The sequence below is a fragment of the Podarcis erhardii genome, assembly GCF_964252035.2.
Source record: "Podarcis erhardii genome assembly, chromosome: 6".
Lineage (NCBI taxonomy): Eukaryota > Metazoa > Chordata > Lepidosauria > Squamata > Lacertidae > Podarcis > Podarcis erhardii.
Window position 1 is genome coordinate 32,040,144 of NC_138510.1, and position 15,309 is coordinate 32,055,452.

The following is a 15,309-nucleotide window of genomic DNA, read 5'->3' on the forward strand; positions in this document are numbered from 1 at the left end:
ATAGGAGCTGTAGTCCAAAAAATCTGAATGGCAGCAGATTGGGGAGGGGGGAGGGACTCAGGTGTGAAGCAAATGACTGCAGTAGAGAACTACATAGGACAGGTAGGAGGAAGCAGGAAAAACCATATTCCGTCAGGATACTGCAAACCCCTCATGGGATTTGGAGAAGGAGAAGAAAGAAGAATGGGAGGAGAGTAGGAAAGGTCCTTAAGTAAACTTAGCAAGAAGATGGGTTCTTTTATGGATTGAGAACTACTTAAAAAACAGGAAGGCAATTAAATGATGAAAAAACAAACAAACAGTTTATTTCAAATACTAAAGTGCTTTTTTGGTTAAAAAAAATAAGGTGCCAGTAATCATATCTTGATAGAAATGCTGTGTTTGCCAGCCAGCACAAAATGGGCAGGTGCAAAAGAGGTGGCAGTATTCTGTATCATCACAAAAAGAGTCCTGCCTTATTGTATTTTGTTTACAATTCAATATATGAGATTAGGATGTGAAGTAAAGGGTGCATTGTTTCTAGAACATCACACATTAATAAATCAGTTTAGGTCTCCCTAGCATACACAAATCCTTGCAGGATTCCCAGCAAGGCCACAACGAAAAACTGTCATATCCTGTGAAGCTTTGTGTTCTAGTACAGGGATGTCCAACAGGTCAACTTTGGGTGTTCCTCCCCCCAAAAAGCTCAAGAACTTTGGTGAGGGCCTCCCCAAAAAAGCTTAACAACTTTGGTCAATCCAATGCTTAGATCACTGCCAGTATTTGTATAGTGGGAGTAGATCGCAGTCTCTGGGGAGTTGGACATCCCTGTTCTAGTACAAAGCAGGATTCTTTAAAAACTGAATTGGGATGAGGGGTGGGTGGGTGGGGGTTATAATGGTGCCCAGAGTCTAGGAGAGAAGCACTGGTGGTGGGAGGGCTCCACTCTGATGTACTCTAATAAGCTAAAGTTACCTCTTTTGCATTTCTCCTGCCAACCATTAACAAATCAAAGTTGGTCATATCCATTAATTTCAATGGGACTACTCTGAGTAGGTCTAATAGTGGAGGCAACTCAAAATTTGTGTTATATAGCTTCTGTTTTCTGCAGCAAAATTTATGGGTTTCTGGAGTGTTGGGGTGGTGATATTGTGAAATTCATCTCACATTGTTAATAGATTTGCTCAGTTAGTAGTGACTGATGGTTATTTGTCGTAGTCTGATTAATAACTATCCCATTTTACAGTCCTACAGTGATGAGGAAGAGGAAGAGGACCCAAATGATCCAGGTGAGATCTTCATACTGTAGAAATTGCCAGGACAAGGACCTGAACTTTCCTGAATATCTGGTGTTCAAATGACCTACCCATCCCAAAGTGGTGTTTTTATTATTGTTCTGTCTGTGCTCCCCTTCCCTGAGCTGTGAGAAGCACGGTTCCCTATGTTGGTGTAATTTGGAAAAAATAGGTGAAATTGCGCCTGGGTTCTGTTCAGGGTTAGCATGTCAGCTGCATTGGGTGGTTAAAAACATCTTTGGGTTATTTGTATCCACTCAAGACCAAATGCCTAAAGCATTACTCATCCACTCTCCCTTTCTCTAGGGAATGTTTATACATGCAGTGATCGGTTAAAGCCAAGGCTGGATTCAGCCATATTGGCATGATTGTGCGGTATTTGCCAAATGCAAAGGTTACATGCTATATGGTCAAGTACAGCATGGTGAGCTAGCATAGTAAAGTGCTAGTGAATCTCTCTGTAAACTTGGATCTTTATGAGGTTTATTTCTAAAACCAAAGAACCGTATTATAGTAGATTAGTTCATGATGTACCAGCGTCTCTTAAAGTTAATGTAGATAGTGTGTTTATGCTTGTCTTGCACCATGAGACAAAACACACTTTATACTTTGAACTGGACTGTGTGGAAAAGGAGTTTTCTGAACCGGGGATTCTGGAAAAGACTGACTATTGGAAAGCAGGAAGACTCTGATGTTCTGCTGGAAGACTCTGCTGGAGTTGTGCATACTTTGCTGCTCAACCTAGTCAAAGTGTGGTGTACAGTGGTACCTCTAGTTACGAACTTAATTCGTTCTGGAGGTCCGTTCTTAACCTGAAACTGTTCTTAACTAGAGGCATGCTTTCACTAATGGGGCCTCTTGCTGCCGCTGCGCCGCCAGCACACGATTTCCATTCTCATCCTGGGGCAAAGTTCTCAACTCGAGGTAACTCTTCCAGGTTAGCAGAGTTTGTAACCTGTAGCATTTGTAACCCGAGGCATTTGTAACTCGAGGTACCACTGTAGTATCGACAACAGAGGGGGGCCCCCAAAGGATGTGTCTAACATCTTTTGCAGGAGAGAGACCAGTGGTGCTTTTTGTGAATATCGGTCTATTTGCAAATGTACAAAATGAACAGGAATTATAACTGGGCACAGAGTCAACTCACAGTAATAGGTGTTCAGTCTCTCAAAATCCTCTTTCTCCATCTAGAACCTCTTAGTAACACTGGTTTTGGCTGGCAAACTGCTCCTTTCAGATTTCATAGGATTGGTTCACACACAGCCATCTTAATGAAGCACTATGCTTGCAGAAACCTCCCAGTACCTACCTACAGTGTGCCCTGGTTCTGTCAGCTGCGACAGGTGTCTGCAGTGGAACCACTTTCAGCCTTTCTTTGCCCTGTGCTCACACTGAATTCTCAATTGCAAGCATGAATGCCTGACGCTAGAAAGAATAAAGGAGAGCAACAATCTGGTCATTGACTTTGTTGGAAATTGTTCAAAGCTGCAGGGGTTGAATGGAAAATCTGTGTGATATTTGACTGTATGAGTTGAGCAAATTATCCCATTAATTTCTCAATGTCTTATTTAGATGGAGGGAATTTAAATGTTGCTTCTCTTGACGTGGAAGCGGACGATGGCGTGATAGTTGAGGTTGAGCCACCTCGTCCCAAAAGGAAACTTATAGCTACATTAAAGGTAGGTCTTTCAGAGACAGAATCCTGTCCTAAGTAATCAAGGGTATGTCCTATTAAGGATAAGTAAGGGAAGGGCCATGGCTCATTGGCAGAACACATTGGTTACATGCAAAAGGCACCAGGTTCAATCCCTAGTGTTTCCAGGTAGGGCTGGAAAAGATTCCCACCTGAAACCCTCAAGAGCTGCTGCCAATCAGTGTCAGCAATACTGAGCTAACTTCCAAATGGTCTGACAAGATACAAGGTGCTGCCTATATTCCTATTGGTTTCTGTGAGACTAGGGCTGGTGTATTTCAGCCCCCCCCCCCCAATTTGTATATTATGCACATCAATTTGGGCATTTCCTGCCAGTTGTTTTGTGTCTGCTCCTGACATTTACCACAAAAAACAAACAAAAATGGGAAAGGAGTAGTGCAAATAATTGTTTACTTCACTATTTGCTCAGGCCAGGAAAGAGTGGCCTGCCTTATTTATGTGTGTATTGATATTTGTTTATAAAAGTATTTATATACCACCGTCTCATAATTTTTTTGACTAAGGCACCAATGTTCATAATGCTGTATTCTGTCAGCCTTTGAGGTTAAGAACACAGTGAAGAATGATAAGGGGAGATGTGGATGACTGCTCTTTTATTAGCTCTTCAAAACCAACAAAGATCATCTTATAACATCTTCAAGACTACATATTTGTTATGTCACAAGTTTTAATGGATTTAATGGATCCACTTAAAAAATGATGTAGAGACCTGTAGTGACCTGTAGCACCTGGAGTGACATGACATAACCTATTCACTTGATCGGTGATAGAACTGAAAACAGATCACTAGAGGGGAGAGGCCTCTGGTTGCACTAACTGTTCTCTGTACTACTAGTTTTTATTATCAGCTGTTATGGCAAAAAAGCTCTAAAATTAACACGTCTCTCATTTCAGATCTACAGTTCAGAGCTGGAAAACGAGTTTGACAATTTTGAGGACTGGCTCTGTATTTTTCCACTTCATCGTGGGAAAGCCAATGAAGATGAAGATGGAAATGAAGAGGATAATTTAGTGGGGAAATACAAGGTAATTGACTGGATTCAACTAACCCTGTGCACTAACGCAATGGCGGATCTAGCCTGCTCTGTAGAATGAAGGCTAATACTTTGCTCAGAATGCAGTAGTAATAAACCTCCTTGTGTCTATTCCTTATGGAGTTGTAGCTTTATTTTTACTGTGCTTTTCCTTCTCCTGTCTCTCCTGTCTCTCCAATATATGTGTCACCAGAGGTGTAGTAGATCTGTGATACTGCAGGACTCAACATGCTGCAGTCTCCTAGGAAACAAGAAGAAAAATCTTCTGACAGGTGTAGCGCTATTCAAAATATCATTCTACTAGAATGACTGCTCCCCGCATAAAACGGGGGGTGACCTTTGCGTGGACACACGCAGCCCCTGGATCTGGAGCAGCTCCATTCAGCATAGGCTTGGCTTTGCCTTCCCTCAGGTGGGATACCTGGAGGTCTCCGCCTACCCCAGTCAGTTGTCCAATCCCTCCTGGGGGAAGCATTGCCAAGGAGTTCAGGCCAGGTGGGGGAGGGATTACCTGCCCACACAATAGAGGGAGGATCTTACCTGGGAATCCTCACTTGGCTCCAGAGCTTCTCCCACCCCACCCACCCTCAGTTAATGCCTTATTTTGCAGGTTAACTTTCTTCACAGGTTTTGCAGGTTAACTTTACTTACAGGTATGCGGGCGCTGGTACGTTAAGGTCACTGTCAAAGGGCCGGAAGGGAATTTCCCTGCATTAGCAGGTTTTGCCTTTCCTGTAGCAAAACGTCACAACTTTGGCAGTATCAGACCTTGGGCGGAATCCTTTTGTCCATCTTCCTCTTGCAGCGGCGATACCAGGGTTCCCCGTTAAAGGGGTTTCTGAAGGGAGGCTTTGACCGTACGCCGAAAGGTCGTCATTGCTCTCCCCTGCGGCGGCGGCATAACGGGGGCGGCTATCTCTGCTTGAACATATGTTCTCCAGAGCCGGCCCACCCCCCACACAAACACTGGATAACCCTGATGCTCCCAGCTGGGGACTGGGGAGGGAGAACGCCCAATGCCTGAGCCAAGGTCTACCCACATTTGAAATTTAATAAAGTTGTGGCCAATTTAATCCCATAGCACGTTGTCTTGGGTCGTTATTCCACATGACGGGGGGGGGGCACTCAGGACCTGGGGACTCCGCCTGTCCACGCAAAGAGTGATATAGATTGCCTTTTATTTAATCCCTCTTTTGCAGGGCTCATTCTATGTCTATCGGGCTGAAGAGGCAGGTGCAGAGCACAAGATCTCCCAGGGCATCCCCAGAAACAGACCCATTAAGGTCCTTGTCCGAATTTATATTGTAAAAGTAAGTATTTGTACTGAATGGCATGAGTTTATACTGTGCTACAATTACCAGATAATGAATTCATAACCATCCCGCAACCTGCAAAGTCCCCTGGGATTCTGTTGTCACTGTTTGTATCTCCTTTGAGCTATGGCAAGGATGATCTCCCAAGATGGATAGTAGCTCTGTGATTTAAATCCATTCAATTCAAGCTGCTCCTAATAATTGTGCTTTCATGAATTTGAAGATGAGATGTCACAGAAGGAGCCCCTGGAATTTCCAGACTCTGCCTTTAGATTGGGGAGACTTGGGACTGCTAGTGCCATCGATTCCATTCCGAGATGCAAACAGCATTCTAAAATGTTCTGTATTTTGCAGGGAGCCTCCAGACTGTCATTGTTTTGCAGGAGGCATTCAAGTGCATATGAAAATGTTAGGTTTGCACAGTTAAAGTAGATTAAAGTGCTCTATCATCCCAATGCATCAAATCTCCCTCTCCATTTTAAGCAGCCTTTTTGCAGTTTGGAAAGTGACAGGGAAATGCATTGAAAAGTGAGGGATGGATGAATAATTAATGGGAGGACATGTAAATGCCCCAAAAGCAAACCAGAATGAACTCAGGCTGACTGCTCATTGTCATATAACTGTCCTATATAGAAATCAGAACAAATGCTACATAACCTTTGTGCAAAATAATCAGGATGAATGCTAAATAAACAAGAGCCTGAAATATATCTCAGCACACCATAAAAACATAGCAGTTCTTTTCCACTTTAGAACAGTACTGCTTCATTGAAGTTCCCTTTCGAGGGAAAGTGGGGTTGTCTCACTCTCAGGGGTTGTCTCACTCCTTCAGAGCATCCTGGTTTTTACTTTTTGAAGTATGGCAACCCTAGGTTCCTCCCCACTCCATTCCGGTTCGATTGGCTAGTGACCATAGTTTTGCCTGTAACATGTGTCCTGGCTTCAGCGAGCAAGCCTTCTGAAGTGACAGGCACTTCAATCATTGTTCTGCTCCTGCTTGGGACATATTGGTCTGGCTGGCAGGAAATAATTTTTTGGGGAAGGGGAAAAGCGGCTATCTTCTAGGTCGCTCTGCCTCCTGAGGCTGAAAATGATGGTCTTCGAGTTCCTTGTAACTCTATGATTTTATAACTCTTGATGTTTTGATCATGTAACACAGATCAGTGATCTTTTGCAATAGTAGTTTTCCTTTACCGATTCAACCTGAAGTTTCATGAAGGTGTTTCCAGACAAATATATGTAATGCTATATGGTTTTGTTCCACCAATGTTATAGTGCCACGTATTATGTTTTTTAGGCAACTAATCTGAGTCCAGCAGACCCCAATGGCAAGGCAGATCCCTATCTTGTGGTTAAAATTGGGCAGCAACAGAAAGACACTAAGGAGCGGTACATCCCAAAGCAGCTGCATCCAGTCTTTGGAGAGTAAGAACACAGCTTTACTTTGCATCTGTGTTGTATTCTCTCCACATTGCTTATAGCAGACTTTGCCTTACCACTAGGTGAACCTAAGTAACTTCAAAGGGTAGCTTGTGTTGGTCCCATTGTTGGAGATGCAAAAGGGAGGGATTCATATTCTCAGCACCACCTAGGTGTGCATGCATCTCTAACAAGATGGCGGTGCAGCAAAGAAGGAAAGAGGGCTGGATCTATAGGAAGATTAGGAAGGGTATAGCAGTTATCAAAGGATAGCGGAAATGAGGGGCGAACAAACAAGAGCATTGTTGGGTTCTGCCAATGACTTGGCCACATGAGATGGGGGAGGGAAATTGGCAAGTTCAGGGTCTTCAGTGTGAAGGGTCTGTTAAAGAGGGCTTGTGCCAGTTGGATGTCATGGATGGATGTGTGTGACTTTACCCAGATACGATACATAGGTTTAAAATGGTGCAGGTTCTATTACAACAAGAATTAAAGTAGTGGTGGTTGTACAGAACCTACTTCTATAGGTTGTTTCCCATCCTCTAGTTGCCCATATATATTCTCATCCTGTCTGCCTCTCTCTTCTTCAGAGTGCTGGAGCTGAGCATATCGTTTCCCATAGAATCAGAACTCACCATATCGATATTTGACCATGATTTGGTTGGATCAGATGACTTAATTGGGGAAACAAAAATCGACTTGGAGAACCGATTCTACAGCAATCACAGAGCCAACTGTGGGGTGGCCTCGCAATATGACACGTATGTAATGTAGGAGGAGTTAGCAAGGCAACCACAAACCCTTCTAGTCATTTTGTTAGTATTTTTTAAATTATTATTTTGCAGAAAGTATTGCTCTTTCAAGTGGCTGGTAGCAACTCTGTAGCCTTCCCAAGGAAGCCTGTTTCTATAGTGGTGGATAGGGGTTGGACTCTGTGCTCCCTGCTCTATAGAAATGTCTCCTGGAATCCTAGCACTAAGATGAAATAAACCAGCTTCACATTCAGTTCTATACCCATTAGGAGGTAATGGCTATGGCCTCACATGACACTAAGCCATCATTTGATGTAACTGTTCAGCAAACCACAGGTCATCTTACAGATGAGTTGACAAGCCACAGCTTATTTCTCCAAGGCTTAGTTTGTTCTCCATCTGATCTTGCCTTGTAGCTTAGATGAGCACCAAATGAAACAAGGTTAATCAAGGTAGTTGTGTTCAGACATAATGTCATGCTAAAGTTAAAACAAGCCATGATGAGTTAAACCAATAACAAACCATGGTTTCACACTGTGGTTTGTTGTCAGAAAACAAACCATGGTTCGTCTGCTAGGTTCAGATGTTCAAACAAACCATACTTTGACTTAACAAACCATGGTGTAGTATTATGTGCAGACCAGGCCAATAAGTTTGATCCTGTTCCTTCCTTACAGAGAGGGCTACAACATGTGGCGCGATGCTTTCAAACCCACACATATCTTGGACAGTTTGTGTAAGAAGAATTCACTCCCCTCAGCTGAGTACAGGCGGGAGGAAGTCAAAGTAAACAACAAGATTTTTAAGATCCCTCCTGAAGCTTTTCCTGAAGGTACTGGTTTATGCTAAAAAATAAAAATAAAAAACCCTTTTTTTACCCAACTTTTCTGACAAGTTGCTCAAGGTGATATACATTGTTCTCATGCTCCCTATTTCATTTTCACAACACTGTGAGGCGGGTTAAGCTGAGAGGCAGTGACTAGCCCAAGGTCATCCAGTGAACATCCCAGCTCAGTGGAGATTTGACTATGGGTCTACCAAATTCTAGTCCAACACTCTAACCACTACAACACACTTGTTCAGTGTTTCAAAGGAGAACATAAAGCCAAAGCTGCTAAAGTGAGCAGTGGTGAGATCGGTTTGAGATTCCTATATAATTTATTTATAATAATGATAATAATTGATTATTTGTACCCCACCCATCTGAATGGGCTGCCTCAGCCACTCTGGCTGGTTTCCAGTATATATAAAAACACAGTAAAACATTGAACCTTAAAAAGCTTCCCTATACAGTACAGGACTGCCTTCAGATGCCTCCTAAAGGTTATATAATTCCTAGGCTTTGCCATGGCATTCTTCATTGGTTGATACTGATAAACAGTACTGATTGTGTCTGGTCCCCTTTCTTAGGGGCTTCTGGTTGTTATTATTATTATTATTATTATTATTATTATTATTATTATTATCATCATCATCATCGTTATCGTTATCATCATCATTTATTTTAGAAGCCTTTGTAAAAGACAAGAAAGAAAATGAAGATGAAACCTGGTCTGCTTATGATGAGCACAAGGCTTTGTATGTTCTTCAACACTGGGATGAAATGCCAGAATATGGATATAAATTAGTACCAGAACATGTAGAAGTTCGGTCCCTTTACAATCCAGACAGCCCGGGTCTCCTACAGGTGAGACGAGACTGTTGGTTTACTCATAATACAACTTCTGCACATTGGTACTATAGGATCATGTGTAAGGAATGTTGCACTAGCACAACCACAGCGGGGAAAACACACCCCTGTTATATCCATTGTAAGGAGGGCAAGGCTGTTATACATAGCAGATATAGACAGAAAGGGTGGTATGGCAAGAGGCAGCACTCGAGACCAAAAATGCATACCTTCTTCCAACATCATAAAGGTCTTTAGGCCAGCCATTACCAATGTAGGGTCCCCTAGGTGCTTTGAACTATAAGTCCCATCAGCCCCAGCCACCAGAGGACACTAGGTTGGCAAAGATTGGCTTAGCTTCTTCCCTTTCCATTGAAGCCTTGGGAAATCATACCTGTGTCAACGTAGACGTTGTTTGTAAAACCTTATGCAGAGATTTTGGAATGTATGAGTGAGAGTTGTTGCACTAATCCCAGGCCACTTTGAAACAAAAAGAAAATTAGCTCCTGAACATTGAAGTTGAGTAAAAATCATTTCCCTGAGTTTTAAAATATGTCTGCAATATTTCATAAATACTTGTTAGCACCATTCTGGACGTTTCCCTCTCCCTTCATTAGATAGATTCAACTGCTCTTGAATCGCAGAAACAAACCCCTTGTTTTCTCCCAGGGTGCTCTCCACATGTGGATCGATATGTTTCCAAACGATGTCCCTGCACCACCTCCTGTCAACATCAAACCACGACTCCCAATCAGGTAAAGGCCCTCTGTGAACTGGAAGAGAACCAATTCCTAAGCTATTTGTTGCTTTGCCTTTTATAGAATGTTTTCTTACATTGTGTGCTGCCTGGTAGGAACTATTGCAGAAAAACATCTGCAACAGGCACCTGACCTGCTGGTGCCTGTGCTAATAATGTATAGGAATTGCTATGTGAATGGCTGCCACTATGCAAATGGTATCCCCTTAAAGAGGAGGAGTCTCTTCTGTTTTAACATGCCGGTGAAATGCAAATGAAGCAAGTTTAAACGCAGAGTCCTTTGGAAGATGTTTCGAAGCTCCAGCGATCAACTGATTGTTGGGGCTTCAAAGCACAGTGTAAGGTTCTCAACAAGCACCAACTATTGATTAAAGAGAGCCCTGAACAGTTGAAGCCCCAACTACTATATTATTATTATTATTATTATTATTATTATTATTATTATTATTAAAATTTATATACTACCCTTCATCCGAAAATCTCAGGGTTGTTCACAAGATAAAAAATACAGAATAAAAGCACAAAGAAATAGTTAGAAGAAAGCCAAAACAACACAATAACCTTCCCTCCTACAAACACACTGTCAGTTGGCATTGGTGGCATTGGTGGCACTTGGGTGCATTTCCACCAAGGAGCTGCACCACCACCAACTCAAAGTCAGCTGACAAGGCCTTTGTTTGGGCAGGTGACCTGATGCTCTTGGATGGCAGTGGGTGTTACAGCTAGTGCAGCAAAAAGGGAGGAACAGCTTGGACTCAAAATGGAGTATTTCTGCACGCACCCTTTCTCTGCAGAAGGGGAAATTACCTGGCTTTGAAAGCATTTCCTCTGCTGCAGAAACTTCACACTTTATCTAGCGATCAGCTGATTGGAAGTTACAGGGAGCCTCTCTAAAGCCACAAACCCAGCTCATTGACACTAAACCCGCTGCAAAAAAAAAAAGGTTATTGTAACTGTCAACTGACTGATGGTTACAACAACCTCTTTTGAGCTTTGATAGGTTTCACCCACCTGATGTCATTACAAGCTGGCCCACAGGGGGTGGAAGAGAGAAGGATCTGGCCTCCCTTCCTGATGCAGTTCCCTACCCCTGGTCTAAGGACTAAAATTACTCAGTTGCACCCTGTCTACCCTACGATCATTTGGCATGCTTCTGTTGTGGTTCACATACTGGGTAGTCTGGCCCCTCATATTGGTAAAGGGTACTCTTCGTTCCTTGTGGAAAGTTTTGTCCAGAATTTACAGATGCAGAAAATAAGTTTTGAACAGAACCTTGCATTTTCTCATTCTTTCTAGCTATGAGCTGCGTGTCATTATCTGGAACACGGACGATGTGGTCCTTGACGACGTCAATCCAATAACAGGAGAAATCTCCAGTGACATCTATGTGAAAAGGTGCTTTCACCAACAGATTCAGATAGTCCGAAATGATAAAGAAATGATAAGTATAGCTTATCATTTCTTTAGAAACATGAGAATTTTCCTGATGGAATAAGAAGCCAACTGTTCTGGTTTCAATACAGTGGGTTGCTAGTTTAGCAGGAGTTAAAACTTTTGATTAATAAGTAATATTGGGTTGTATCCAATGTAGTGCTAACTAACTGTCCCATTTTCACCTGCACAATGGGACCCCCTCCTCCTTCTCCCACACGTACTCCCTAAATTATGGGTTTTGTGCCTTTTGTGAGGTGGGGCCAGGAACTGATGCTAAATTATTGCTAGATTCTAATAAAGGTTCTTCTGCAGTTGGATCAAAGGACTGGAGAAGGACAAGCAAGAGACAGATGTTCACTTTAACTCTTTGACTGGGGAAGGCAACTTCAACTGGAGATTTGTGTTTCGCTTTGACTACCTCCCAACAGAAAAAGAGATAACTTACAAGAAGAAGGATTCCATCTTCTCTCTGGAGGAATCGGAATTTCGGGAGCCAGCTGTCTTGGTCCTCCAGGTCTGGGACTATGATAGGATTGCAGCAAATGACTTTCTAGGTATTTTAATGCTCACTGTGCCTTTTAAAGGTTTGGGGCATATATAAATGTTTTTCTTCTTCTTCTTAGTTGTTTCCAGAAGGGTGTGCAACAAATATATTGCAGGGAAGTTAAAAACTGGCCCTACAAAGCTTCTGAAACTCTCCTTTTCTTTCTACTCCTCCTTCCCTGCCTGCATAAAACTCATCCATTTAGAGGCTTTTTTAGCAGTGCAATTTCCTAAAACGGCTAATCTGAATTGAGGAGGCTTCCAGGGATAGGAAAAGGAGAGTGCATGTGCTCGGCAAGCACATCTTTCTATAGTCCATCTGTTTTTCACCTTCATATACAAATAATTTATATTCAGTAAAAGTAATCTAGCCCATTTGTGTCCAAATTCTCAGTACAGCTATTAAAAGCTTGTCTGCTGCAAGCAAACAAATGGTAAAACACCACTCAAAGCCTTTCATTCATGACTCCATATTGTTTTGATTTGGTTTCAGTTCCTATTGATTAAATTGCATGGAACTGAATCAAAACAAGATGGGATAATGGATGAAATTTTGTAAATACACTGGGGCAACAACAAGCTCTAACAAGGGAAAACTAATAGGCAGCACCATCTAGTGGTTAACCAAGGTACTGCATATTTTTGAACTTCATTCTAAATTTGTTGGGCTGAAGTTGCAAATTCTGAACATGGTTTGCTGCCCAGATATCAGTTACATTGAATGCATGAAAGTGGACAGCAACAAAGAGATCTCAGCTGTATTTCCTACTATGCCGTCTTTTTGCATATTTCCTCTTTCTGTACATCCCACTGTTTCCTCATGTAATATGGGGATTTACAACATCCTAGTGGTAAGAAATTGCACGCTAACGACAAATTTAGGTTGAAGAATAATGTTTTTAACCAATGAAGATGTAACGTTCTGGAATAGCTGTGAGGGCAAAGAACATCACAAAGCTTGAGATGGAAGGAAAGAAGCACGTGGAGGATATCATGTAGTTTTTTCTTGATGCCTCTGTTGTGACCTGTTAGGATCATTTAAGATTTTCCCAGGTATCTTTCTGCTTAGGCGATTGTGTTCCTTCACCCCTCCCCTTTTAATGTAATGTTGTGTGGTGTACAAATACACCAGGGGGTGATTTAGTGGATGCATTTTGCAGTGGTGGACTTGGGGCTCTCAAATTTCTGTGACACCCTGTTGCAAGGGGCACCAGCATTGTTGTGGTGCCCCATGAACCACAAAGCATTATTGCATTCAGTTGCTAGTCTGGCTGGCTTTCTTATGTGGAGTTGTGGGGCAGCGCCATTGTGCTGTCTCCAGAAGTAAAATGTCTTGGTTGCTGAGGAAGAGTTCCTCTGCCCCACCCTGCCTTGGAATGCAGGCTTACTTGAACTTCCCTACTTTTGTGCCTTCCAGCCTCCTAGTAGCTATTATAAAAGGAAGTGGAAGAGGCTGGTCAGTAGTTCCTGGGCTATGCCTTGAATCTGTTTTCTGACTCTTTGTTTCCTTTGCCTTGCTGTTCCCTGAATACTGCTCATTTTGTTTGCTCATTCCTTGCCAGATGGTCCTTAATTTCCCCCCTGATCCAGCTATGCTGACTGTGTCTCAGTTTGTCTACTGAGGCAAACTGCTGTATTTGGGTTTGCAAATATTTTTTCCACCCAGTCAGATTGACAATGATCTCAGGCTTCCCTACCCTGTAAGCTAGGGCTGCCATACATTACTGGGATTTCGAAGGCGGAATTGATGTCCGGTGGGAGTTTCTGAAAGCTGGTGCCTTGTCCTGGATGTTAGGCAAGTCAATCAAAAAACCAAAAGCTCAACAACTTTTGGGGTGTCCTGGTAACCGTACTGTAAGCACCTTTTTGCAGTACATTTTCTAACAACTTCTATTATGATGGAAGTTCTGTTTTGAACCAGGGGACTATTTGCTCCAGTCTAATGCTGTGATCTCTACAAAAATGTAGTGGCTGCATTCTGTAAATCATATCGTAGCCCAATAGCTGCAAGCAAAATTCCTGCAATTCCCTATGGATGGAAATGCTGTGTTTCCTAGCCATCTGGGGGGGAAATTGTCAAATCTCCCATTATAAGTGGCCTGTATATGATATTATTCCAACTTTGTTGTGTTTCAAGGAGCCATTGAGTTGAAGCTGAACGATATGGTGAGAGCCGCCAAGAGTTCAGAGCAGTGCACCATCAAGATGGCCAAGGAGAAGGCCATGCCCCGCTTCTCCATCTTCCGAAACAAACGAATGAGAGGCTGGTGGCCATTCATCAAACTCAAGGGCCAGGAAGATATTGAAAGGGAAGAGAGGGAGGCTAAGCAGAAGAGGAAGAAGAAGAAGAAGAAGAAGTGGAGGAGCTCTGTAAAACCAGAAGACGTTGAGTTTTCAGATCCTAGTGGAAATATCTTCATCCTTACAGTAAGAGAACTTCACTGAAGATGCACTTATTTTTATAATTATTTACATTTATTAGCTATCTGTTAAGCCGTTTCTCTAGGCAGCATACAACACAAATCAAATACAGTGGTACCTCAGGTTACATACGCTTAAGGTTACAGACTCCGCTAACCCAGAAATAGTACCTCGGGTTAAGAACTTTGCTTCAGGATGAGAACAGAAATCGCACGGTGGTGGCGCAGCAGCAGAGGGAGGCCCCATTAGCTAAAGTGGTACCTCAGATTAAGAACAGTTTCAGGTTAAGAATGGACCTCTGGAACGAATTAAGTACGTAAACAGAGGTACCACTGTAGTACATTGAGGGTGCAATCCACACCCACTTGTTGTGGCCTGAGCTGAGTGGGACTCCCCTTCCATCAAGTCCTGCTGAGCTCCACTGGCCTCCACCTGCAGAGCGATGCCAACGTCACTCTGTGTAAGGCAGAACTGCCGCTGGCAGGATCTCCACCATTGGCCGCAAGCGGATGGGAGTCTCTGAAGCACAGCAGACTCTTGAAGTATGTCAGACATTTTGCTCACAGTGTGCTTCTCTCCAGGGAAAAGTGGAAGCAGAATTCCAGCTACTGACTGTAGAGGAGGCTGAGAATGCTCCAGTTGGTCGGGCACGGAAAGAGCCTGAACCCTTAGAGAAACCCAAGTAAGTATCTAACGATTTATATAAATGACTTTGTAAATGAGAAGACCAGGCCGGATCAGGCCGTGGTCCGTCTAATGCAGCATCCTGTTATATGGTGGTCAGGTGCCTATGGGAAGCATACAAGCCTATGGGAAGCCCCTGCTCTATACTAGGGATAGGGGAATCTGTGGACTCCAACCACCATCAGTCCAGCTGTCATGGCCATCAGCCAGGGATGATGGGAGTTATAGTCCAGCAGCATCTGGAGGGCCATAGGTTCCCCATTCTTGCTTTGTACTGTTGTGAATTAAAGGG

At 43.0% G+C, this 15,309-nt stretch overlaps 1 protein-coding gene across 2 annotated transcripts in view; it reads left to right on the plus strand.

Moving 5' to 3' along the window:
* Positions 1-15,309, plus strand: part of LOC309343363 (fer-1-like protein 4) — a 60,458-nt gene that overhangs the window by 43,618 nt on the left and 1,531 nt on the right. For both annotated transcript variants that reach the window (XM_081864716.1, XM_081864715.1), the window contains exons 32-44: positions 1,229-1,271; positions 2,850-2,956; positions 3,886-4,017; positions 5,225-5,335; positions 6,636-6,763; positions 7,348-7,518; positions 8,187-8,341; positions 9,018-9,196; positions 9,848-9,933; positions 11,232-11,330; positions 11,682-11,923; positions 14,050-14,339; positions 14,915-15,015. In XM_081864716.1, coding sequence (XP_081720842.1) covers positions 1,229-1,271; positions 2,850-2,956; positions 3,886-4,017; positions 5,225-5,335; positions 6,636-6,763; positions 7,348-7,518; positions 8,187-8,341; positions 9,018-9,196; positions 9,848-9,933; positions 11,232-11,330; positions 11,682-11,923; positions 14,050-14,339; positions 14,915-15,015 — 1,844 coding nt within the window. The remainder of the gene's footprint in view (positions 1-1,228; positions 1,272-2,849; positions 2,957-3,885; positions 4,018-5,224; positions 5,336-6,635; positions 6,764-7,347; positions 7,519-8,186; positions 8,342-9,017; positions 9,197-9,847; positions 9,934-11,231; positions 11,331-11,681; positions 11,924-14,049; positions 14,340-14,914; positions 15,016-15,309) is intronic.